This window comes from Toxotes jaculatrix, chromosome 22 (genome assembly GCF_017976425.1).
Source record: "Toxotes jaculatrix isolate fToxJac2 chromosome 22, fToxJac2.pri, whole genome shotgun sequence".
In the NCBI taxonomy this organism is placed as follows: domain Eukaryota; kingdom Metazoa; phylum Chordata; class Actinopteri; family Toxotidae; genus Toxotes; species Toxotes jaculatrix.
In genome coordinates this window covers 13,660,003-13,684,733 of record NC_054415.1, presented here as the reverse complement: position 1 = coordinate 13,684,733, position 24,731 = coordinate 13,660,003, and the positions used below count along the sequence as shown (strand labels likewise).

Below are 24,731 nucleotides of genomic sequence, written 5' to 3'. Positions count from 1 at the left end.
GGCCAACTATTTGACTTAAATGGGAGGTTATACCATTACTCTGATTTATTCTGAGGAATTATCACATTCCCATAACAATGACCACTTACTCACACTGTCCCCCCCCCCCCCCCCCCCCCCCGCCCCCCAGCTTCCAGAGACAGAAACTGTGCGCTGCGGCCACAACAGGGCAGTAAAGATGAACACATCTGATCCTTTATGGGACTGGACCCTGTTCAGAGATGTAGGGACGGACCTCACTTCCACTTCGGTATCGTTCTATTTGTTGTCTTTAGCTCTAACTGGTCCCAGCGCCGCTTGTCTTTCGTGTCCAAACCAACCACAGGCAACTATGGCATTTAATCGCACCTATTGTGAAATGTGCTGTAGTTTCCTGTCGTTTTTCCAGTCTTCAGGTCAGCGCTCTGTTTGTAAATAAAGAGATTTCCACTCTGCGTAAAGGCCAGCCCCAAGCCACTCCTTCCATCTGATGCAATGCTCATCTTTATAAAAGGGTGAGTCTCAACCCCTCCTCCAGCAGATCAGGGTCTTGTTTCCGTGCGCGGCGCATCTCTGGACATTTGGTTTAATTAGGGAATAACTCTAAATTCTTTCCTTTTACGCGACGGTCGGTTTATCCTTAGACTATCTCAAGTCTTTGTTTATTACTTGAACTGTTCTAGTTATTGTTTTGAACCAGATCCTGTCTGTTAACTGGCCTATCCATTCATTCATTCATTCATTCATTCATTCATTTTTTCCCCTCATTTTGTTCATATTTAACCTAAACACACTCACGGATCAGAAGGGGTTTTTTTTGTGTGAAGAAATCGTCCGGACACTTGCTGTTTCTTGTTTCACTGAGCGGATTTTACGGCCCTCCTGTCACATTCTCGAAAGGTGAGCATGCCGGCATTTTCATCATTTACTGTCACAGATTACCGGATGTTGGCGGCACGGCTGATGAGAGATGACAAAGAGCATTTAGAGAACATTTTAACACTATTGTTTGATATATCTATTTATTCATCTCATTGTCTGTCTTTGGTTTGTGTATTGAATCTCATTAAATTTAAAGTAGATGTGTGACCGGCTCCTCGGGGCTTATAAGTCAGTATCAGATCCATTTCCTGCCACATTAGGCGTGTGGATCTCTTTCTATAAAAAGACAGAAATGTCCTTTCTGAGAGGCCTGGGGCGGTTTTTCTTACCAGGTCAGTCCTGGTCCAAATAAATAAATAATGAAGGCGGTGTGACAGCGATGCTGCAGTACTGGACTCGTGTCTGGAGGTGGCACGGGGCTGTCAGACACATTAAACACGAGAAGGGTGAAAGGGAAGAAATGTAAAACTGTCCTTGTGTGTGATTTTGAAGAAAAAACAAACCTCAGATCAGAACGTGAGAATGAATCGGAGCGCTCTCAAGCTCTCTGCGCAAAATGGAGAGCCATGCCCATAAAGGGACAACACGTGCCATTGTTTCCATTGGAGCCGGCCATGGAAATAATGTCATTTACACGGATCTGGGGTAACGCCTTTTTGGGTGCTCTGACTGGATCTATTATTTTTATCATTATTTATTTGTTATTATTATTATTATTATTATTTTTATCTTAGATTAGAATGTCAGATTCTGAAAATCACACGAAGCTTTGCCCTGATGCCTCCTCATTCTGCCAAAGGCTTAAAATCTAATTCATGTTTTCTGTGAGGTAAAAGACGATGTCACAGCGTGTTTTCATTCCCCTGTTCAAATCATTGCGGAGGGAAATGTGCGCAGAATTAGCGGCGTGTACTGCGGCTTTTTTTTTTTTTTTGTCATTCCGGCGCGGCTGAGGTGTTGTCGGGTGAACGCGGATGCCGGTCTGGTATTTTTCCACTGCCGGTGCGTCACCCAGCCCCCCCCCCCCCCCCCCCCCCCCCTCCTTCCCTCCTCCCCTCCTCCCCTTCCTTACTCCTCTACCACCGCCTCCCTCCGAAGCGAAGTCACGTGACCCGCGGAGCGAGCCTGCTCACTATAATATTGATTATTCTAAGGAGCGTGAACGTTAGAATTAAATGGACTGGGTGGGAGGACGTGACGCAGGGAGCAGGAATGCGTAAAGTGCCTAATTAGACAGACAGACAGACAGAGACAGACAGACAGACAGACAGATAGATAGATAGATAGATAGATAGATAGATAGATAGATAGATAGATAGATAGATAGATAAAAAAATAAATAAATAAATAAATGTTTTTTTTTTATTTGCAGTATGAACGCTGCCAAAACTGAAATGAACGGATTGAACACGTTCTGTGAAGAAGACAACAGCAGCTCCAACAGCAATGAGTACCCTTTCCAGGACTTTTCAAAGAAGATCCCAATGGGCGGGTGAGGCTGGCTGCAAAACATGTCTAAACAAAAAAATATATATATCATAAATGTGGTTTTCTTTGTCTGGTCTAGACACCTGACACCAAACGCCACATTAGTTTCTCTAAATTCTTTTCTCTTCTGTTTTCCTTTTAAAGCCAATCTGACTTAGAAGCTGAGAGTCAAAAATTCCTCCCTGAACACAACCTGGGAAAGAAGAAGTATGAGACAGAATATGTAAGAGCTCCTCTTATCCTCCAACACTTTCTTCTGCTTAAACGCTTTTTTTTTTTTTTTTTTTTTTTTTTTACAATTTCTTAACTGTTTATCTTTTGTTTTGTCCTCAGCACCAGGGCAATGCCTCCTTCGGCATGTCCGTCTTCAACCTGGGCAACGCCATCATGGGCAGTGGCATCCTGGGTCTGTCCTACGCTATGGCCAACACTGGCATCGCCCTATTTGTGTAAGTTTTTAGTCTATCATATGTTAAATATAAATGAAGCTTTCATCTCTCTTCACTTTGAAGGCATTTCTACATTTTACACACACAACAAAGATCTTGAAGCAACACTGCAGTCATAATTTGTTCAAAGTATTGGAAAACCAAAACTTTTAAGAGGCGTATGTTTGTTTCATCATCGAGCTTCGGTGTAGGCGAGCACAGGCAGATGTGGTTTTGTCTGTTGCATCAAGGTCGCAGATCATGATGTACCGTAGCTCTTGCGGGGCAAGTTTTCCCGCCAGAAGTGTGTGTTTGTGTTTCTGCAGCCGCTCAACCTTGAGCTGCAGAATACAAATACTCGCCACCACAGTTTAAGAACTCACTATCGGGGTTTGTGGCAGATTAAACTGTGGAAAGCGTGGACATTTTTAGTGGGAACAAATGAAAAAGAGAAGTTCACTTCAGGGCGAATGCTGAATTTTTGTGAGAGCTCCCTCTATTGGTTATCTGGTGCAATTTGAGGGGTCTGAAAAATTTCTATCACTTATCACAGCTTATGCTGACAATTTCATGCCATCACTTTGCCTCTGGGTGTGTCTGCATCTCTCAGAAACATAGAGCCGAGTTTCATGAGGAAAACACACCCTGTTTAACACCACTGCTCCTTAGACCACACACAAGAAATCTAGCATCTGAAGAGGTCAAGAGTTTTACAGGCAGCAGCTCACAGCACTGATCTCCAATCAGCTTACTGTCTCTGACATCAGAATATGAGTATTTGTACTCAGAGTAGGTTAGAAGACACGGTACTTTTGGTGCCACCAAATGGCTGTTGCATGTCTGTTTGCAAACACAGGGAGTGGCAGGAGAAGCAGCTTAGCCAAGTTAATCCCGCTGCATTTGGGGCCAGAGTTACATAAAAAGCGAGCTAACGTACGCTTGCAAGAGATCATGAATGGAGCCAACATCTGACCAATCTGAGCCCTACATCTGCAGGAAGTGGGGGATTACAGACGCCAAAAAGCTAACACATCACTGACGTGGCTGGACGTATTTCTAGGTGCTCTTTATCACAGATGAAGGGAAGAACAATGTCTGTTTGCATTTCGAAATACTGTCTGGTTCTGTTCCCTTCAGCAGTTACAGTTAGAAAAATCTAGCCTCTCGCAGAACAAACTGACTCCCCACGAAAGGTCATCCAAAGCATATATTTGTTCGCTTGAAGTGTATGGAGAGATAAGATGTGAATGGCTATGATGTCAGTGGCCGGTAGGCAGCCATGGCTCAAAGGCACAAAGTAGCTGCACGGTCACATGCAAAGAGGAAACGCTGCGTCTTTATAGCCCAGGTCTCAAATGGCCTGGAGATTAATTTCCACCTATTAATACCCAGGGGCACACAGTGGGACAGTGAGTCCCGCGGGTGCTAAGAGGATCCCAGACAGGGATACCTTTCGTCCTTTGCAACCCTGCTGATGCTGCTCGTGACGAATGCAGCCTGCAGACTGACGCTGCCTTCAAGGTCTTTGCTGATCAAAATGCTGCAGGTTTTCGCTACTTAGTGAAAATGTGCAGACTCTTAAGTCTAAAAGGAAACACAGTCAGTACTGCCTGATTGCTGACCTCCTTTTTAAAAGTAAATAGTTTGGGAAAATCAATCATTGGCCACTGGTCTTCTAGTTTGTTCTTCAAACAAACAGAAATTGGCAAAATCATCTCATCCTACTGGCAAATTCTCCAAAAAGAGTCATTACAAGAGAATATGGTATAAAACATCTTGCACAGCTGCAGCAGTGTCTGACCTTCACGTTAGCTAAATGTCACTGTATCTGTTTACCACTGTCAGGAAAATACATTTGTCTTTGAATTGACCTTTAAGTCCCGTGTTCAATAGTGGTGATCATTCTAAAGATTAGTGCACGTCACAACACAGCACTTCAGCTCTGATCAAGACCAGTTATCACAGATTTTTCTGCTTATTTCCTCATAACTTACATCTCGGTTGTGGGTCAACATTCAGCTAAAGATCCCTCTCGTCTGTTTTCAGGATTCTCCTCTTGGCTGTTGCCATCTGCTCCTTGTATTCTGTCCATTTACTGCTGAAGACTGCCAATGAAGGAGGTGAGTCTGTTCGATAGTCATGTGTACAAGCTTCCCAGTGGCTTCCTTTAACTTTTTTTTTTTTTAGAATGCTAAAATCTTCATGTCTTTGCGTATTTCCTCTTCATAGGTGCACTGGTGTACGAGCAGCTGGGTTACAAAGCCTTCGGATTGCCAGGGAAACTCGCTGCTTCCTTCTCCATCACCATGCAGAACATTGGAGGTGAGAGACTGTGGCATTTTAACAGCAAACTTCTTGTGATGAATTTTGTGTAACGTTATATCTAAACTCAGTGGATGGCAGGAGAATAAAAAAAAAACACAAACAAATCTTGGCTGATGAAAACCAGCATGTGTTTTTTGGAATGCAGAGTAGTTTCCAGTAGAAACATGAGTCATTCTACAAGTATGTTAAACTTATTTGGTTCCCTACATGGCCATGATTTGGCTTATTTTACATGGAATCATACTAACTGCATTTTGTTTCGTTTCAGCCATGTCAAGCTACCTCTACATCGTCAAATATGAGCTGCCCATCGTCATTCAGGCCTTTCTGGGAACTAACAATGGGTGAGTAAAATAAACCCAGCATTTTCAAAATCACAAGTTTGATGATTATTAGACTATTGATCATTAGACCATTTTTAAGTAGTTATGCAGCAATAAATGTCCAATAATCAAATATCAATACAGGACTAGCTTACACACCCGAAAAGGGGTGTTTGCAGGGTCAAGACTCCAAATACTTTGAGGCTCAGTGAAAGAAGCGGTGTGTTGGAAAGCTGAGTCTTGATTCCTAACAGAGCAGGAATGTTTAGACGAGGTGTAAAGGAGAGCAGGAATGTTCGGCAGAGGCACTCGAGGGGAAGTGGCACATCAAGCAAAATGGCTGCCGGTTGTTTTTCCAATGCGTAGTGTGGGAGAAGGGGAAGCAGTGTCTTTGTCCTTCTGTTGTGGTAGAGGAGGGATGGGTGGAGGGGGGGACTGACAGTGCTCAGTCTCTTCACATGGGCCCTTCAAAGAACCCTTTTAGAGGATGCAGCCGGTGCCGCATCGAGACGGAGCGCGCGATGAGCTCACTGCGACCTTGCTTCAAGTTTAAAAAATTGATGTGGTTCGGGTCCTCAGTGCTGCTGCTTTGTTACATCTATTTTCGTGAGCGATGCAGTCATCCTGCGCAGGGGCCAGCTGACATGCAGATGCTGGGGAAGCTCTGAGTCGACAACATGTGTCAGAGCCGCAGCAGAAAATCAGAAGATGTAAAGGAGCATTCTGACAGGAGAGAGAGAGAGAGAGGGGGGTGTTAATGGGATGCTCCCTGCTCACAGTTGTCAATCAAAGAGATAATTAGATCACTGTTGATGCTGGTTACTCAAACAGTTTGATCACCGACACGTTCTTTCTTGTGTTTCAGGGAGTGGTACACTAACGGAGACTACCTGGTGCTGCTGGTGACGGTTGTCATTATCCTGCCCCTGTCGCTGCTCAGGAACTTGGGTAAGGTGCTGTGTGTACGTCTGTGTGTGTGTTGTGAAATCGGATGCATTTCTAAATATGGTTAGGTTGTGGGTTGGTGACGCACTTGTGTGTGTGAGTGGAAGACTCAAAGTGTTCACGCCTCAAAGTGAAGTGATTAAAAAAAAAAAAAAAGCCAAGCTCTCATAAAAACAGTGGCTCATGTTGGTGTTTTGTCCCCCCCCCCCCCCCCCTCCCCAGGTTACCTTGGTTACACAAGTGGTCTGTCCCTGCTCTGCATGGTGTTTTTCCTGATTGTGGTGAGTAAAGCCCACCCATTTCCTCATTCCTTACACACATACTCACACACACGTGGTTCTTGCACACCCCATTTTTGCACATGAACCAGCCTATTGTGCCAGATGAGTTTTAGTCAGAGGACACATTTCAGATTTTCCATGAAATCTGGAGCTTCTCTCCTTCAAGGGTGGGATTAGGTTACTGGGAAATGTAGAAAGATAGTGTCATAAAACACTAGAAGACAACAAAATATGAACAGTGAAACTGAAATTTGGCTGCAGATTTGGTGTTTTAAGACAGGATTTTGGGATACTGGCTGTTTTTTCAACTGATTTCTCACAGTAGTCTGGTTTCAGTGCAGCTTTTGTTTCCCATGATGGGCTATATTCGATTTCAAAGGCTTTTCAAGCAGAAAGAAAAAAAAAACACATTTAAACAGCTACTAGATTTCAATCCAAATGCTGGGTAATTTAAGCTAATAAAGCCACACATAACAACTGCTGGCTTCTCCTCCAGGTGATCATCAAGAAGTTCCAGATCCCGTGCCCTCTGCCTGAGGACATCAACGCTGTGAATGAAACCCTGAACAAGGTTCTGAACATCAGCTTGTCCTTCCCAAACAGCACAGCTGTGGACTACAGTGAGGACATGTGCAAGCCAAAATACTTTGTCTTCAACTCACAGGTGAAGCTCTTTGACATGCAAGCATCAGAAGAATTGGAATTTGTACAAAAACATAATGTAATGTTATGTAACTTATGTGAAATCTTATGTAATGTTTGGGTGTTTCTTATCCCCCCAGACTGTGTATGCTTTTCCCATCCTGACCTTTGCCTTTGTGTGCCACCCGGCCATCCTGCCGATGTACGAGGAGCTCAAGGAGTGAGTGCACCATTCTTTCATTTCATTTCTCTCATTTCACTTTTCAGTGTCAAGAATTCATCTCTAACGTTTACCGTGTTTTTGTCTGTGAACGAAAACAGCCGCTCCCGCAGTAAGATGCAGGGCGTTGCCAACGTTTCCTTCCTGGCCATGTTCATCATGTATCTGCTGGCTGCCCTCTTCGGATATCTGACCTTCAACGGTGAGTCTGGGATTAGAAAAAGAAAAAAAAAAAGTTAGAGTTGTACGTGCAGACATACTCAGTGAATGACTGAATGTATGGTGGCAGGCATCTGATATTTAGCTGAACTGTTTGTGCATGTAGCTGATTCTGTCACCTGAACTGATATTGAACAAAAAATAGAATAGATAACTAAACCTTTCCCTGTGAACATGTGGAAGCCACATCAGAAACTCAGTGAGAAACAACAAAGAGTTAATCAAACCAGCGTGGGTTTACAAGCAGTCACTGTCCCTGAAAACTACAAGTCAGACCAGATCGATCATTCAAAGTTAACTGAGGAAGCTTCCAGGCCCAAATTAAATACACCACGGCCCTCCTGGAACAAAGTGCTCCGGACAGGACTCGCAGGCCTGTTACGCAAGACTGTGAAAAAACCCACCTGATGCGGGCAACCGGTGTGTCAGCATGTTTGTGTTCCTGTGTGCCGTGACAGGAACATTCGAGTGAACGTAATGAAATGTTCCTGGAACATCGGACCGATTATACAAGGGCATGATAGCGAGCAAAGACTTCCTCAACAGCAGTGACAGTGTGATGTGTGTTCTATAACCTGTTTGGCGGGATTTGCCACGTTGAGGACAAGACAGAAGTGGACTGTATGTAGTAGTACTTTGGCTCTAAAGGGTTTCTTCTGTCTGTCCACACAGTGCACGTGGAGCCTGAGCTGCTGCACACCTACTCCAAACTCTACCAGTTTGACGTGATCCTGCTGATCGTCCGTCTGGCTGTGCTGACCGCCGTCACCCTCACCGTCCCTGTGGTGCTCTTCCCTGTAAGTTCTCAAAGAAGTCAAGCTCAGGTCCTAAAATACTGGTGAGTAGGATCTAGTGGGTCAGGTCAGGTAACCTCTCTGTTTGTCTCTCTCTCTCTGTAGATCCGTACCTCCGTCAACCAGCACCTGTCTACCTCCAAGGAGTTCAGCTGGATCCGCCACATCATCATCACTGTTTTCCTGCTGGCTGGTACCAACGCCCTGGTCATCTTTGTCCCCACCATCAGGGACATCTTTGGCTTCATTGGTGAGTGTGTGTGTGTGTGTTAGTGTGTATAATAATGCCATAAAAAGCATCTCAAATACAGAAAGTTGTGACTAATATTACCCATTTCTTTCTGCTTCCAGGAGCCTCTGCTGCTGCCATGCTCATCTTCATCCTGCCCTCGGCTTTCTACATCAAACTGGTCAAGAAGGAGTCCATGAAGTCTATGCAAAAGATTGGGGTAAGGAGTTATTTCTTAATGCCCACACATTTGTATAAGAGAATGACTTTAACATAACCAGAGAGAAATCTGACCGTTGGAATCAGTCGCTCTTGGTCGAACACACCAGCTAAAGTCAAGCTGTTTCCTTCTCCAGGCCACTATCTTCCTCCTGTTCGGCCTCCTGGTCATGATCGGCAGCGTGACACTCATCATCCTGGACTGGATCCACAACACCTCAGACAGCCCGATCACACAGGCCGATGGACACTAAAGCTCTGCCTCTCCCGAGAGAAGACGCTTTCCAGCGCTGGACTGCTACGACGACGCAACCAACGAAGATCGAGACCTATTGTAAAAGAAGAAAAACACAAGAACTCACTTGATGCTCATCTTTAACTTCCTGAGCAACAGACCATTGCCATTCCAAGAGAATGTATCCAAACTTTGTACAGTACGCTGTTATAGGCCACAAAGATGGTATTTTACTTGTTTACTTTTTTCTCTTTTTATTGTAGCTTTTTCATTGTCGTTTTTGCTCGTTTTTACTCTTAAATGTTTTTTTGTTTTTTTTTGTAGTTATTGGTACAGCTGAAAACAAATATTTGAAGGTGCCTCATAACAGAGACGACATAGTCTTAGAGTTCAAAATGCAGCTTACGCTCAGGTACGGGGGTTATGTTGCGCACGAGTGTGGCTGTGACCTCAGAGCTCGGCAACAACGAGCCTCGCTGAGAGAAAGTATGTAAATCTCCTGAAGGTTGAAGAAGATCTCGTGAAGAGGCAGAAGACTTGAAGGTTTATCCTCCTCAAGGACAAATTAAGTTCCTTCCAAACATTTGTTTCTTTTTTTTAATTTTTCCTTTTTTACTTTGCCAAAAAACAAAACTGTATTTGTAAAGCATCTTTGTATATTGAAAGCACTTAACTGTTTAGCACACTCGTGAAGAAAAAAACAAAACAGACTTGTCAGTTTTCACAGACGAGGCCTACAACACCGCCTATTCAGTATTCGTACCAAGGCTCTGTGACCTTGCTTGTAGTCTCAGCTTTCCTTGTAAAACATAGCATAAGTCAACAGAACCTGCCTTTTCAAACCCAACACTGGGAGCTGAAGAGTATCTCACAAGAGGACTCTTCTGAAACTTTATCTACTCTTTAAAACCTGCTGAAGATCTTGTTGGAATTAACGCGTGCAGCGATGACACACTACTGCTTCGAGACCCGGAGGCCGTCTGGCCGAGCTTTCAGTTCCAAACTGAAAATTTTTTTCTGTATGGGAGAATACTTTGAATTTGACCACATGCAGTGGTTGTGATATACCTGTTAAACTTGCAAAAAAAAAAAAAAAGAAAAGAAGAAAAGGACAGGTGTGATCTTTAACACTGACAACCAAACATGGCAACAGAGAAAACTAAAGAGAGCATCTGTCACAGTATTTTTGAGTGTTTGTGGAGCGGTCGCACAGTTTTCTGCTTTCAAAGCATTTCACAGTGAAGGACTTGAAAGAGATCGATGGGGACCTGTTACCCCGTCGACGGTCAGCTGACAGCGCACTGTGCTTCCAACACTAATTTAAGACACCACCAAACTGTTGTTGTCCAACATCTATTTAAGGAAAACAGTGAAATCAATGTAATTTAATCTATTTTACTATATTTATATAATATTGTATGTATATATATATAAATATATGTATATATATCTACTGAGTTTCACCTGTAAATACGCTTTGTTTTTTTTTTTTGTTTGTTTTTAAACAATAATGGATTGGAGCCGTGAAACAAAAACTGAAAAAGCCCAAGCTGGTGAATTTGTGAAATTGAAGTTGCTCTGTTCTTCTACTCCGTTAAGAATGACTGGATTATCCTGAATTATCCTATTATTATCCATTCTGTGAAAACTGTTACACGTGGAGAACCACAGAGAGAAGAGCCGCCGCAGTCTTTGTTTCCTGTTTTTTTTTTTTTTTTTGGGACCCTCTGAACACCAACTAAAAAGTACTTTACGCACATCTTGGTTAGAGAGTACGTCAGCCATCTCTTGACCTCAGGAGCAAAGAGAGCTTTGCCCACCAGTGTTACACTCTTGTTTCAATGAAACACTATGTATATCCTGTAATTAATGTCCAATTAAAAACAAAGATAATCTATAGCATGGACTGTTGCTGCTCTTTGTGTCCTGTGTCAGCTTCTTTTTCTGTGTGCAAACACCTGGTCAGGTGACTGTCTGAATGCTTGTTAATCTTAACAAAGGCAGCTGAGGATCATTATTAATTAAACATAACACAAATATGATTTTAAAAAAGTATGAACTGCATAGTTATGGAAAGAAAATGCCTTTCAATCTCTTCTGTAGAAGAATACAGGAGAGACAAAAATAAATCTTTCCTATTTATTCATGACTGCGGTTCATGAGGACATAAAACATTTAGACCGATCTGGAGTGTTACTCAGTGGATCTGTACCACATCCTCCATCACGCAGCTAACAGGGACTTTAAAACATCTGGTCAGGTGGATTTCAGACTTATAGTCCACCTCAGCAGAGGCCGCGACCCCTCTTAGCTCCACCTCTCTATAAAATGAATATCTATGCAGTTACTCCGTGCCTTCATCACATAAAGGAAGATGCTGTCATAACTGTGGTTGTAATCAATGATCCAAATGCAAACTAACAGGGAATCTAATCAAACATGACTGAGGTGCTGAATTTAAAATGAAGCTCTCTCTCCTCTGGGAGGAAAATCACTCTCCACTTGACAACACTGCTCCCTAGTGGTCACCAGAGGACACACCTCCACTGGGACAGCAACGAATCCTTTTCAGTTCAACCATTAACCTTCTGATTATTCACTCAATTAACGGTTTCGTCCATAAAATAGTGACAAATGTCCACTGTCATTTCCCAGAACCCAGTGTGATTTATTCAAAACCCATAGATGTCATTGCACTGTTATATATGACAAAGGAGAAGAATCACATGCTCACACATCTGCAGCCAGAGCATGTCTGACAATCGGCTTAAAAAAATACCCAAACAACTAATCCTTTACCAAAATGGCTGATCATTCTCTTACAACTTATTAACTATTTAACTCTAATTGATAAAGAAAAATAAAACAAAAACTAACTGATAGTATAACCAGTCTGAAGAAACACAGGGTGTGTTCTATTTAGTATAAATACTTCATGATATGTTTGCAAAGGATCATACCAGAGAAATATACACTTGACAAACTATTCTATAACTATGTACAAATTATTACACTCATGCCTATGCTCACTTTTCATATTTGTCACTGTGCTACCACATTACACACCTGAATCATTGCACTGTCACTGACGACCATGACGAACCCACACAAGTGATTTCACTCCACTGGCTGATTGGACCTCAGCTCAGGACCGTGTGGACGTGTACGACTCACATCTGCCCAACTCTCTCATCAGCTTCACTGCAGCTAATTATTTCTTTCTTTTTCTTTTTTTTTTTTAAGCACTGGGGATAGTTTGACATGTCACAGTAGGACAAGCACAGGTGTAAACAAGTAGATTTAACATGGCTGTATTCCATTTAGCTGCTTCAGGCTCAGGGTCCTGGTAGACGTGTGCATACTGGCTCACTGGGGCATTTTTACAGAACGTAGCTGTTGTTCATTTGATAGAGAAAAACCTGTTTTTAAAAGTGTCTCAATCTGAAAAAGACCTAAAACTGTTTGTTGTGCACAACAACAACAACAACAACAAAACCCCAACATATTCTTATTAGTTAGCGGTGTCCTGTAACATCATGTGATTCCCAACACAGCAGCCTGAGAACCTGAGGTCAACGTTGTTACAAAAGACTTGTGTGGGTGGAAATACTAGTAGTTTAAGTACTAAGTACTAAGTACTTTATAATTGTGTTGGTTAAAAGCAGTAGTTGCTGACATTTCCATGTAAATACCTAAAGTTTTTTGTTTTTTTTTTAAACTTGTCTCATATGATTAATACCATATATTGTAACAGTGCTCCGACATACTCTTCACCTGTTTCATAGAAGCTTTTAATGATGCCTGGTTGTACTTTCCTTGGATAATTTGAGGGACAGACGAACCTCATTCAGACACACACACACACACACACACACACACACACACACACACACACACACACACACACACACACACACACACACACACACACACACACACACACACACACACACACACGCCACAGAACCAGCCACTGTTCCGAAAGGTGATGCAATCCAAAAACAAGACCACAGCTCAAAGATGAAGACAAAGTGAAGATGTACTGTCAGAGGAAGGAAACCCTCCAATCTATAAAATGTGATCCGGAGGCGTCGCCCTCCTGCATGCGAGGCCTCTAACAAACACACGGAGCATCAGGAAGCAGCTAATTTATTTCACTACTCTCTGGATCCTTTGCACAAGTTCCTGTTTCACGCATTGACATTTATTACACATTCAGGCAGGGTGTGGGGTCAATTTCACCTGATCTGCTGGTCCCCCTGGGACCTGCGCCTCACATCACACACTCACTGCTGATTGGCCATCCCACTTAGCGTCTCCTCAACCAATCAGGGCCCTGATTACAATCACACTCATCAGATTCCAGCCCGTCACTGGGCCACAGAGATTAATAAAGGCAATGCACTGTTTTTTAAACTAGGTTTTCCTCTGAAATATTATATAATAATAATAAAAAAAAAAAAAGGAACATTGACAATATTCAATTAATAAGCTATGCGATCAGGATGCCATGGAGAAGAAATTCATCGTACCAGCCGGAACCCTGGGAGACAATCTCCACTGCATGGGCTGGCGTCGTTCACTGAGCGTTGCATCTTTAGTATCAACCATTCCCACCCCCCCCCCCCACCCCCCCCCACCCCAACTCCCCCGCCCCACGCTACCCTGCGCTCCTTACAGTAGTTCCCAAGCCACATGATCTATGCAAAATAAAGGGCTCTTGCATTACAATTTCTGATTGGGTCATTCTTTTTCTAACAAAATATGAAAATCTATAGAAAAAAATCTTCATCATTCAGTAAAAGGTACAGATATCAAAAAAAGAAAATGCTGGCTCTCCGTCATCTTTTCAGTTTGGAGGCCAAATTCCAGCTTGAGGAAATTGCACTTGAGCAGCTGAATGGGTCAGCGAGGGCATCGCCACGCCAGCAGCAGGGCAGAGATTCACTTCTTGCGGGCGTGCTTGTATTTGTCCACGTAGGCCTTCACCAGGTTGGCCACCTTACTGGAGTTCACCTCACCACTCTTGCTGTGACACACCTGAAGAAAAAAAAATACACAGGAAAGGTCACGCAGATGGACCGACAAGTTTGCAGCTGTGAACAAGTGGAATTTCCTGAGGTAAAGTGTGAAGGGTTTACCTTCTCTACCGCTTTGCGGACAATCTCCTTGTACTCCTCCTTGGTGATTTCCTTCTTTTGGTAAAAAGGTTTGATGGCTGTCTTCACTTCATTTATAGCTTTCTCTTGGATCTGTTGTTTCTAGAACAGGAAGAGGACGTCAGATTACTTAAAAAAAAAAAAAAAAGACTGACAGATAAACAAAACACCATCTTGAAATGTAGTCTTGGGTGGAGTGACAGGTGACAGGTAGGCAGGTGGCTGCAAGTTACCTTTTCTTTTTTGGAGCTGTCGGCCTGAGCCTTGTTATGACCAGGCTGAGTTGTAGAGGATGGCAGCACCTGGCTGGGTGCTGGCTGTCCCTGGGTCACTGTGGCAACACCAGCTTTGGTAGGGGTGGGAAGCAGGGCGGATTTCCCATAACCCACCATGGTACTCGCCATCTAGGGAAAACCAGGAAATGAGAATAAGTCTGTGGGAAACCTGCTCAAGAACAGCACGTATGTGCTTTACTTTCTTATCTTAACTTTAATGCTAACAGACAAACAGGATGAGGAACTTAATCCCATCACATCCTCAGCAGTAGTCCAGTCTGCATCCTAATTAACCATACCTGAGCCATATGGCCATCAGGCTGAGCTGCTGCAGTCTGGCTGCCTTGTTGCATGGGTGGAGGCGGTGGGGGAGGAGGTGGGAGGACCTGAGCGCCGACTGCGGGCACCTGAAGCATTGGCACAGCAGGGTGGAGGTGCACGGGGACCTGAGGAGGAATTGGGTACTGGGCTGCAGGCTGCAAGCTGACAGGCAGGGCTCCTCGCGGGCCTTGCATCGAGTAGTGATGGTGAAGAACATTCAGCTGCGGAGGATGAGGAGGAATCACGCTCATCACAGGCACCGGAGCGTTACCCGGGACTGCCTGGGAAGGAGGTTCACTCTTAGGGGGATCTGGAGAGCAAAGAAAACACAGTGAAGAAAGTGTCAGGAGGAACTTGTGATTCTGTATGAAAGCTAAAACTAAATTTAGCAGCTGATTTATACCAATGTGTCTTTCTATAGGTACAGAGATAACAGCTTAACAGGAAATGTTAGAATCAGATGAGGAGCCTTTTATCAAAAACAGATGCTGTGCGAGTAAAACAATTGAGAGACTTTCAAAAGGAATAAATTAACAACTTCAAAGAAATCAGAGTTTCCTCTAAAATCTAATGAAGTGCAGGTGCCTGGGGCTAAATCCGGATTTGTTTCATGCTTGTTCACAGTTGCACTACAGCACTAAATTTATCTTCCTCTCCTTGCATCAAAGAGAACATTAACCTCAAACACCACGACAGCTACTCCTGCTTCAGAGGGAAATCTGGCTGAATCATGGTATACTTTTCTAAAGCAGTAGCTACAGTCATTTTCCAGGTGTAGTAACTAAAGACAAAGGACTGAAGAGGACTGACCTGCTGCTGCTGGCTGCTGCTCCTCCTCTTGTCGGTTCCAGCCTCCTGGTCCTCCTCTCTCCCTCTTGGAGTAATAGTCCTGAACGTCAGCAGGTAGTGTCCTCCTGACAGCCCAGCTGGACGCTGATGACCATCCGGACCGGTCGAGCAAAGAGTCACTTGGCTCAGATTCTTTCCTCCGGCCACCGCCCCGGTTTTCGTTGAAGCGGCTGTACGCGTCATTCCCTGAATTGTTGCCTGTACCTGAGAAGTTGTTTCTGGACTGCCAGCGGTTTTCCGATGTGTCCTCCTGCTGACTGTAGAAGCTACGGCTGCCGCCACCGCCCCGCCCTGAACCTCGGCTGTGTTCAAACCCTCCGCGGCCACCCCGGCCCCGTGGTTCTCCCCTGTTCCCGCCACTGTTGCGGTGGTCTTCCCAGCGTGAGCTGCCTGTGAAGCCAAAGTCCCGGTTCCTGCCCTCAGCTTCACCACGAGACTTTTCTGTAACCCAGTCAGGATTGTCTGTCCAACCCTGGCGATCAGGGGAACCTTCTGTAGGCACACCATTTTCAAAGCGGCCAGAGCCTCCATGATACCGCCGTCCTTCACCACCAGACCCGCTGCCCTGTCCAGACCTCCAACCGCCCCTACGCTCTTTCCTCTGAGGAGACTGGTCTTTGGACCATTCAGGGCTGGGCCCCCGTCTGTAGGACCTTGTTCTGGATCGAGACCTAGACCGCGAGCGAGACCTGGATCTAGAGCGACTCCTTGAACGCCGTCTCCTCCTCTCACGACTACGGTCCCTTCTAGAATAGTCTCTCTCATTGTCCTGGTCCCTGTCTCTTTCTCTGCTACGAGCCTGAGAAGAGCGGCGAGAGGGCGGGCTGCCGTCACGCTCTCTAGACCGTGAGCGCGAGCGCCTGGATGATTCTCTCTTGGAGTCCCTCTTAGGTGACCAGGTGGAGGTTGGCGAGTGGAAGCGGGAGCGCCGCTGCCTGCCGTTCTTCCTCTCTTGGCTCTTCTCCCTCTCCCGTTGGTCCTTGCTGCTCTCGTCTTTGGCGACTTGGCTTTCAGAAGGAGGGGGTCCTGGAGCAGCTGGGTCAGCACTTCCCTTTGGTAGTTCCAAAATGGGGTTGTTATCATGTACACTCATGGGTGAACTGCAGTCCATGGGGACAACGTTAGTGTCATCCATGGGTTGACTTTCATCCTTGTCTCCTTCCCCGGAACTGTCAACATGCGAAGGCTCTTCAGATCCAAACATTTTTGTATCAGTGTCCTCAGAAGCTTTTGTTTCTGGGTCAGATACTTTTTCCTCTGACTCTTGTGCAGAGAGAGAACAAGGCTGCGCCAAGTTCTCACATGATTCAACCTTTGACGACTCGTCACTGTTGGCTTCTTCTGACTCCTCACAAATCTCCATTTCGTCATGCTGCTCACTTTGCTCGTCACAGTGTGGAGATGTCTGGTCTTCCAGCAGAGCACTCTGAGGGTCAGAGGGTGAAGGAGAACTCCTCTTCTCAGAGTCGTTGTCTCCAAAGGAAACAGGGCTGGCTGGCTCTTCCACCTCTCTTCTGCTCTGGTCGTCCTCAGAGCATGAGCCAGGGCTGTTAGGAGCTGAGTGTGAGGGACAAGATAAGTCATCATCTTCCTCACCCGGTTTCTCGTCTTGTTCAGGTTCATTGGGTTCTTCCTGAGTCTCATCACTGTCCTGTCCCACATCATTAGTCAGAGATTCTGCACCTCTTTGCTCATCAGCAGAGTTGAAACCATCCTGGTCTGCACTGACGCTCCCCTCAGCATCAGACTCTTGCAGCTCTGAATTGTTTGTATCCTGCTCTTTATCAGTTTTATCTTCTTCCTCGTCCTTCTCCCTGCTGTCACCTCCATCACCCTCTTCCTCCTCCTCCTCACTTGCTGCCGGACTGCTAACGAGTTCTGGAGAGCGTTTTTTTCTTGTTGTGGCTTTCCTTTTACCGCTGGCCTTTCGGTTTGTCACCTGTTTACCCTTCCTCTTGGCTGGTGCCTGAGAAGTCCTGGCCGGCTTGGTGGACTGGCTGGTAGATGAGTCAGAGTCTGATGAACTGGACTGAGGCGGTGATGAAGGGTCAGATGCAGGGGTCTCTTCCTGGCTTTTACTGTTGCGTCCAGATCGCCTGGTCGGTAGAGACTCAGCCTCTTTGGTGGGAGCTTTGGAGGTTGAGGCTCGGCTGCTTCTCTTCTCTCCTCCTTTGGGACATGTGATGGCGCAGACAACACCCTCAAACACTGTGGGAGAGAAACTATCTGAGCAAGAATCCAACTGTATTTGCAGACAGAATCAGGGATTTCTTTAAAAGCTAAACATATGTGTTACTAACTCAACACTTGCAGAAGGTCTCCTTTACAACCATTCACAGCATTTTCATATATCAATAATTTAAACTGACCAGTGTAATAGATTTGAACCAGGACCTCCAGCAGCTCATGAAAAATAAGGTGTGTCAAAGTCAACTGGCTACACCAGCTATTTAAATGTGCCAGACACGGTCAACACTGAATATCGTCGGCTGATATGTCAGAATCCACTTCACATCCAATATCGGCTGATCAGGATTCTTCCAAAAACATTGCACAATAGTTTGTTACTTTAACATTAACTGGACATCCTTTTCATATAGTTTATTTAAACTATTTAAGTCACTGATTAAATTTCTGGTTTTTCCAGATTCCCCCTTTGTGACGCATTTCTAAAAACAAAAATGCTCTACTTCATGCAAACTATGCAGACTGGTGAGGTGTGTGAGAGCCCTTTAGAAATTTAAAAGTGCAGAACATGTCAAAGTATCCATTTCCCATGATACTGCTTTAAGAAATGTAACTTTTTAATTTACACATTACACTACAAAGTTATGTGTTCCATTAACACAATTAACACAGTTAACGCAACAGGATATCCACAACAATGTGTCATGGTGTGACTCACCAAAATGGCCATGGCCAAACAGTGAGCCGGAGGTAAAGGGAGATGAGCAGAGTCCAAATGGAAACGGGCTGTGGTTCCAATCAGCAGGATGGAAACTCTGCCTGTAATACAAAGAAAATTATAAAGACAGAATTAGTCAGAATTAGAAACATAAACTTATCTCTTGATTTTTTTTTTTAGAAAGACGTGGTCAGGAGGGAGGAGGGAGAAAGAGTCTAATGAAAGATGTTAGTAGGTTGGACAAATAAAGCCGTATAAGTGGTCAGTTTGGATTTCATTACCTTGAGGTGCCATTAGCAGGGACTGGAGCAGCAGGAGACAGCCAGGGACAGTCTTGTGCTTGGGGTTTGCACTGTTTGAAACCAGTGTCATATGGTATGTCCTCTGTCACCCAAACAGGCTCTGCACTGCAGGAAGATGAAGACAAGGTAAGAGTCAAGAGTAGCCCAACTCTAGTTCCCACCACTGCACCACTTACATTTTAGCTGTAAAAGATATAGATTACACAAAATTATGCAGATTTATTGACTCAGTTAAATGATGACACAGGTGGGAGATCACATACAGTTTGCAGGAATCACTGGAAGCAATGAGCCTTGTATTCCACCAGGTGGCTTTCTGAGAATGCACTGTGCCCCTGACCTACTGACCTCTCTGTAAACGAGGCTATTTAACTGTCTCACAACTAGTAAGAAGTACTACAAACAGTCATCACACCAAAGCCCCTTATTTGACAGAAAACACCCACAATGTATTACCATAATCTTTCATAATTTAACGTAATATAATTGAGAGAAGCACGACTTACACGTCCTGTGCTGATGTGGTTGTTAATGAGACACAGGGAGACGGTGACCAAGTGCAGCACTCTGTTCCTCTCACCTGGATTAAACACATCAAACAGTAATAAGATTCAACACTGAAGTACACTTCATTAAATAAAATAAAATGAAACAACCAACATGCACATGAGACAATGGAAAATGAGCGAATGAAAAAACACACCTTCTTTCTGCTCAGAGAGGAGGGGTCCTCATCGTTACCTGGAAAAGACATTTGCAGTCTGTTAGATCCTGCTGTCAAAATGTGAGTGGGTCACGCATGTTTCTGGAGGAAGAGGAGTTTAAACATACATTTCCTCACAAGTCCTTTTGTTTTGGCGTCTGCCGTCCTTTGCACTTTTTGCCGTCTCAGTCTTCTTGCGGGCTTACTTCTGAAAAGAAGAACAACACATAAATTGCTCCAGGATTGCTCTCCAAATAATTTCATTTCATAGTCAACCAAATGATTCTAAATTCTTTTAAGTGATTTTTTAGTTTCTCTGAAGTACTATCCTAAAAAAAACCACACTGACACTCACTTGAGACAGACTTTCTGTTCGGGGTTTCTACAGCAGCAACTCTCAGCTTCAAGCTGAGTCGCTCGTTTCCTCACAGGAACCTTAAAACAACAATGACGGAAGCACATTTTGTTTTAGTGCAACACAATGGTCAGTCAAGGCTTTGTGTGCTTAGCTGACAGCTGACCTGGTGTGTGTGTGTGACATGTGAGACAGAAGACAAACAGCATGCAGACTGATATAGGCACAGACAGGGGGCGCCTTAATGACAACATTTACAGAGAAGGATATGGAGATATTGTGTTGGACTAAAGAAAAGATCAGCATCTTCTTCTGAAAGCCAGCCATGATATCCTCAGCTAGGACAGAGAAAACACCAGTATCAACCAGACTGACCTGGACGCAGCTGAGATTCCCATCCCATCTGTAAACATTGGTGAAAGGTCTTCTGTCCACCGGGCAGGAAGGAGCCATCTGTAACTTCAAAGTAAAGTAAAGAAACAGCACATCATTAACATGCTAAGACAACAGGCACACATCTTAAAAGATGCAACAATGACATTAGGTCCTTTGAGGTAAATCTGTGATTTTGAGCTATATGAAAAAAGTGACATGACAAGTCATGGATGTGTCGTCATATGAGCGGATACTTTTTTGATTATTACAGATTCTGAGTCATTGTCAGAGACCGAAGGAGAAAAAGAACATCAGGGTATTTTGTTTGTTTACATTGTCAGTAGAAATTCCATTCTTTGACAATCATAAGACTAATGAAACCAATGAAACATGGTACATGCTGATAAAGAGTGGTATAAACAAATCCACAGCCATTAAAATGATGATTTTTAGTCCAGAATGGAAATATACCAGCTCACTACTACTGTAAGGCTACTTTTCATGGAACTGAAAGTTTAACGTAGCATCACTGAGCTTTACCTCTGCCCATGTGAGGAGGCATCTGAGGCAGAAGACGTGGCAGCAGCTGTCAGGCATGGCGAGCTCGCCTCCAGCCAGGACGCCCAGACAGATAGGACATCTCTCGGCCTCCTCAGCATCCGTCCCATCGGGCGGGCCCTGGCCGCCTAAAAATACAGGAGATTGAGACACAGATTATTTATGGTTAAGATCTGATATCTTCTAATCTGGCAGACAAACTCTTCAATTTGGGGAGAAAAAGGGAGCCTGAGAAATCGCTCACCACTTCCAGCTCCAGTCATGTCCGGCCCTGGCCTGTCCTGATCACCACTACAACACAGAGAAAAGGAAGAGAGAAAATTAAGATGAAAGTATTGTTGATACAAAGGAGAGGGGCTCAGCTGAGTAGGAACACCAGGTATTGTACATGTACTGTAGCTTAGCATGAGGTTCTCTTGTTTATGATTTGCATATTTTTCTCATCCTCTGATCAGATGGTCAGCCACTCTCCCTGCTCAAAGCTCCCACAAATTATTACAAAAGAAAAAAATGCTGGCACCACCTACACACATACTTCCACGACTGAGCCCCAAATTAAAAGCACTACCAATCAAAAGTGACCAAACCAAAGAAAAGAAAAACTCTTCAGTTGAACGATGCAGCAAGGGAACTGAAAGAAGTGTGTCTCTGTATGAATGACATTTACAAAGGTCTTCAAGTTCAAACATTTTCAACTTGCACAGCTGGGTCTTCACTTCACTTTGCGGCACCCTGGGCAATTCTGCACCTAAATGTATCTTGTCACTGAGGCAGAGTAAAAATTCACTTTGTGTTCTGTAATAATATTGCTTATAGTTTACACACAAACAATTTCCTGCATTGTACGGCAGTCTAAAAGAGTGAAAGGGCACATTAAAAAGTTCTGCCCTGATAACATGCCATGCTCCAGCTTTACGCTAGTTGTGCTAGGTTTATAGTCCTGCATTAAGAGGCACAGCTACAGAGCCTACGCACACTGTCATCATAGTTATGCTTCAGGCTTGGCTGATGTGCGCATCCCTAAAAATGTAAATACATGTTGTGGCTACAAAGATACCACATGGAGACCTACAGAAAAAGAACCTTTCCCTTTTCGGTCATCACTGCATATCATCTGCCCACAACCGCTGCTCTCTATCACAGTGATGAATGGACGTAAACACAGTAACTGCCAGTAATGAAACAAGATGGACTAGAAGTTACCTGGAACAGAAATGCGTTCTTAGCCAATCATCACAGTTACCATGAGGAGTATAATTACAGTCTGTCATCAATCAACTGCTGACAATTTGCATTTTATAAAAAAAAAAAAAAATACAATAACATCAAAGCAGCTGACTCAGTGTTTCACATAAAAAAATAACTTAAGCATTTTAGATAGGGATCCCCGAAATTTGATATTTACAGAAAATGAGCCCAAGATATGTACTGAGGGAAGAAGTCTGCAGGTGAAAAATAAACTTCTGTTTCTAAAGTGAAATGTGCAGCATCTTTTTGGTAGTCATGGTGGTACACATCGTCACAACCAGGCTGTTAGGACAACAATTGATAAGTACTGATACAATAACTGTGATCAGCTAATTTGATGTCTTGGTCTTGCCAATTTATTGGCCTGGGTGCTGTGATGGGAATTTTCCACTTCTTAAAACTTGTATATTTTAAAATTATTAATTGGTTAAGCAGAAAACTTACATATATAGTTGATATGTATGATGTAAATCCTTGTTAGTTGCAGCCTTAATTTTGAACTAGTAAACATTCCTGTGATATAACTAACCCTCGAGGTAAAAGTGAAATAGTTTTCCATTTGATGCTCTGACTCACTTTGTTTGGCAAGCGGCCTAAAACCAATACAGAACACAGACAGTGTTATTTACCTTCAGAATCATGGTGAACAATCAACTTAACCATGCAAGCCATCACATTTCTCCAGCTAGCTGACAATGAGAAGGAATAATGTGCCTGAGACTTAAATCCTCTGACGGCTAATCCAGAACCAGCCCCGGTTTTGCCCATTTTAATTATGACGATCTAAAAATTTGCCAAAGTGAAACCTTTGCAACAGTCTCATACCACAGCCTCCGTGAAGGAGGGGGTAGGGACGCTCAGGTCTAATTTCTTAACACTTAAAATAAACCATGTCAACACAGTCAGTTAGTGTCTAGCCTTGAGCTTCAACTGTCAATTGACTCTGATACTCGGTGCACTTAGCTACCCATTTAATACTACCGGCTAACTTGTGAGCCTGAAAACCTCAACCAACCTCTAGCCTCACGTTAGATTAAATCTTCATGTTAACTTACATTAAATGAAGTAACTGTTGCAACTAAAGAGCAGCTGAGTTGGCAGGTGAACACTTGTGAAAGGTTGCTGTTGTTTTGGCCAAGCACGGCCTGACTCCTGGAGACATAAATTTAGCACCAAGTTGATCAACCAGTGCCAGCACGACGGTGACAACATGGTTGTTGTTAGTTAGCCCGACAGCTACTGCTAGCTAAAAACACAGCTACCTAAGTGCTAGCTAGCTGTTGCTAGCACGGCAGCAAACAAGGCTAAATAGTGTCTAATATTAGCCACGAAAATTGCACTGAAGGTCATAAGTTAGCTAGCTAGCTAGCTTGAACGAATTTAGCTCAAAGCTAGCTAGTTGCTTCGAACAACAGCACCTGCCTACGTCGTATTTAGCTTGCTAGCATCTAGCTCCAGTTAGCTAGCGGCAAGTGTCGTTACTCACCTTTGAGTGCAACTGCGGCTGGTTTGCACTTAGTAGACCGTTTTTATAGTTCAAACTCCTGCAATGAAATGCTGACGAATCGCACTATGTGGGAAGTGTTTTTGGCCAGAAACGGAACGCAGCTTTCAGAAAGTCTCAGCCACATGTCTCGAGGTCCGGCTAAGAGTTGGCGCAGCTGGCGACACCTACCGGCGCCGCCGAGCATTACAGCGCAAAGTGAATTTGCCCATCTGGTGGCAAAACATCACAGAGAAACAACAGCAACAGGTGCTGGAGCAGACAATACGTGTATTAAACTTCCACTTCCACCATGACTGACATGACTGTCTCCTGTATTAGCTGATTTATTTTGCAACAAATCTATCTAACTATTATGTGTGAACCTTGTAAGCATCATTTCACAAAGTGAATAAAAAGTGTCAGGTAATATCAGATGCAGTTTAGCACATCTGGCAAATCAAATCAAATCTTAAAAGTTTAATATCTATAAGGAATTTAAGTAAATAGCTTACTGAACTAAAGTGAGTGCAGCAGAGATGAAGCCCCAGTCTCCATCAAAAACACAATGTAAGAGCACAACTGCCAATGGGCACATGGAAGTGGCATCCATCTTTTTTTTTTTCATTTTACCTGAGGAAGAACGTCTTTGCTTGAGATTGTTGGTTATGTCCACATACACAGCATTATCCAGCACTGTGTGTTAACAGCAGAAAACAAAAAGAAAGTGTCTCATCCAAACATGAGTGTTCATTGCCCTCCAGTGGTTACACAAAGTTCACAGGACCTACAACATAAATACATTTGTGACAAACACATATTTGTGGAAGTTAAAATGAGCAGTGATAGAAAGCATGACAGAATAAAGAGCACCAGCTATCAAACCAAAACATCAACAGCAAATACACATCACTGCCTGCACTTTCTGACTGACTACAGAAACATCACAGCAGTGAGCAACTAACATAAGGATCTCAGATGATGCTCTA

The 24,731-nt window shown here is 43.8% G+C and overlaps 2 protein-coding genes across 2 annotated transcripts; one reads left to right on the top strand and one right to left on the bottom strand.

The window, feature by feature from the left end:
* The first annotated feature begins 528 nt into the window (after positions 1–528).
* On the top strand, positions 529–11,108 carry slc38a2 (solute carrier family 38 member 2). Its single transcript, XM_041030410.1, has 16 exons — positions 529–879; positions 2,234–2,353; positions 2,494–2,572; positions 2,683–2,798; positions 4,824–4,897; positions 5,007–5,099; positions 5,371–5,446; positions 6,291–6,373; positions 6,593–6,651; positions 7,148–7,315; positions 7,434–7,513; positions 7,615–7,715; positions 8,405–8,529; positions 8,632–8,776; positions 8,878–8,975; positions 9,112–11,108. The coding sequence occupies exons 2-16, from the start codon at positions 2,235–2,237 to the stop codon at positions 9,226–9,228; spliced, it is 1,533 nt and encodes a 510-aa protein (XP_040886344.1). The 5' UTR covers positions 529–879; position 2,234; the 3' UTR covers positions 9,229–11,108.
* scaf11 (SR-related CTD-associated factor 11) lies at positions 10,930–23,911 on the bottom strand. Its single transcript, XM_041030409.1, has 15 exons — positions 23,746–23,911; positions 21,256–21,302; positions 20,994–21,139; positions 20,454–20,537; positions 20,079–20,158; positions 19,852–19,931; positions 19,724–19,761; positions 19,527–19,600; positions 19,000–19,125; positions 18,719–18,819; positions 15,775–18,021; positions 14,943–15,274; positions 14,602–14,772; positions 14,351–14,470; positions 10,930–14,249 (listed from the first exon to the last, which is right to left on the bottom strand). Exons 2-15 carry the CDS (start codon positions 21,272–21,274, stop codon positions 14,154–14,156), a joined length of 3,714 nt encoding a protein of 1,237 aa, XP_040886343.1. The 5' UTR covers positions 21,275–21,302; positions 23,746–23,911; the 3' UTR covers positions 10,930–14,153.
* Positions 23,912–24,731: the final 820 nt, after the last annotated feature.

Excerpts from the sequence above, each read along its gene's own strand:
- scaf11 (XM_041030409.1), bottom strand. Across the intron at positions 18,022-18,718 it reads GTTTGGCCATGGCCATTTTG|TGTTTGAGGGTGTTGTCTGC; the intron begins GTGAGTCACACC and ends TCTCTCCCACAG. Across the intron at positions 15,275-15,774 it reads GCAGCAGCCAGCAGCAGCAG|ATCCCCCTAAGAGTGAACCT; the intron begins GTCAGTCCTCTT and ends TTTGCTCTCCAG.
- slc38a2 (XM_041030410.1), top strand. The coding sequence starts at position 2,235 with ATGAACGCTGCCAAAACTGAAATGAACGGATTGAACACGTTCTGTGAA. Across the intron at positions 2,573-2,682 it reads AGAAGTATGAGACAGAATAT|CACCAGGGCAATGCCTCCTT; the intron begins GTAAGAGCTCCT and ends TTTTGTCCTCAG. Across the intron at positions 7,514-7,614 it reads ATGTACGAGGAGCTCAAGGA|CCGCTCCCGCAGTAAGATGC; the intron begins GTGAGTGCACCA and ends GAACGAAAACAG.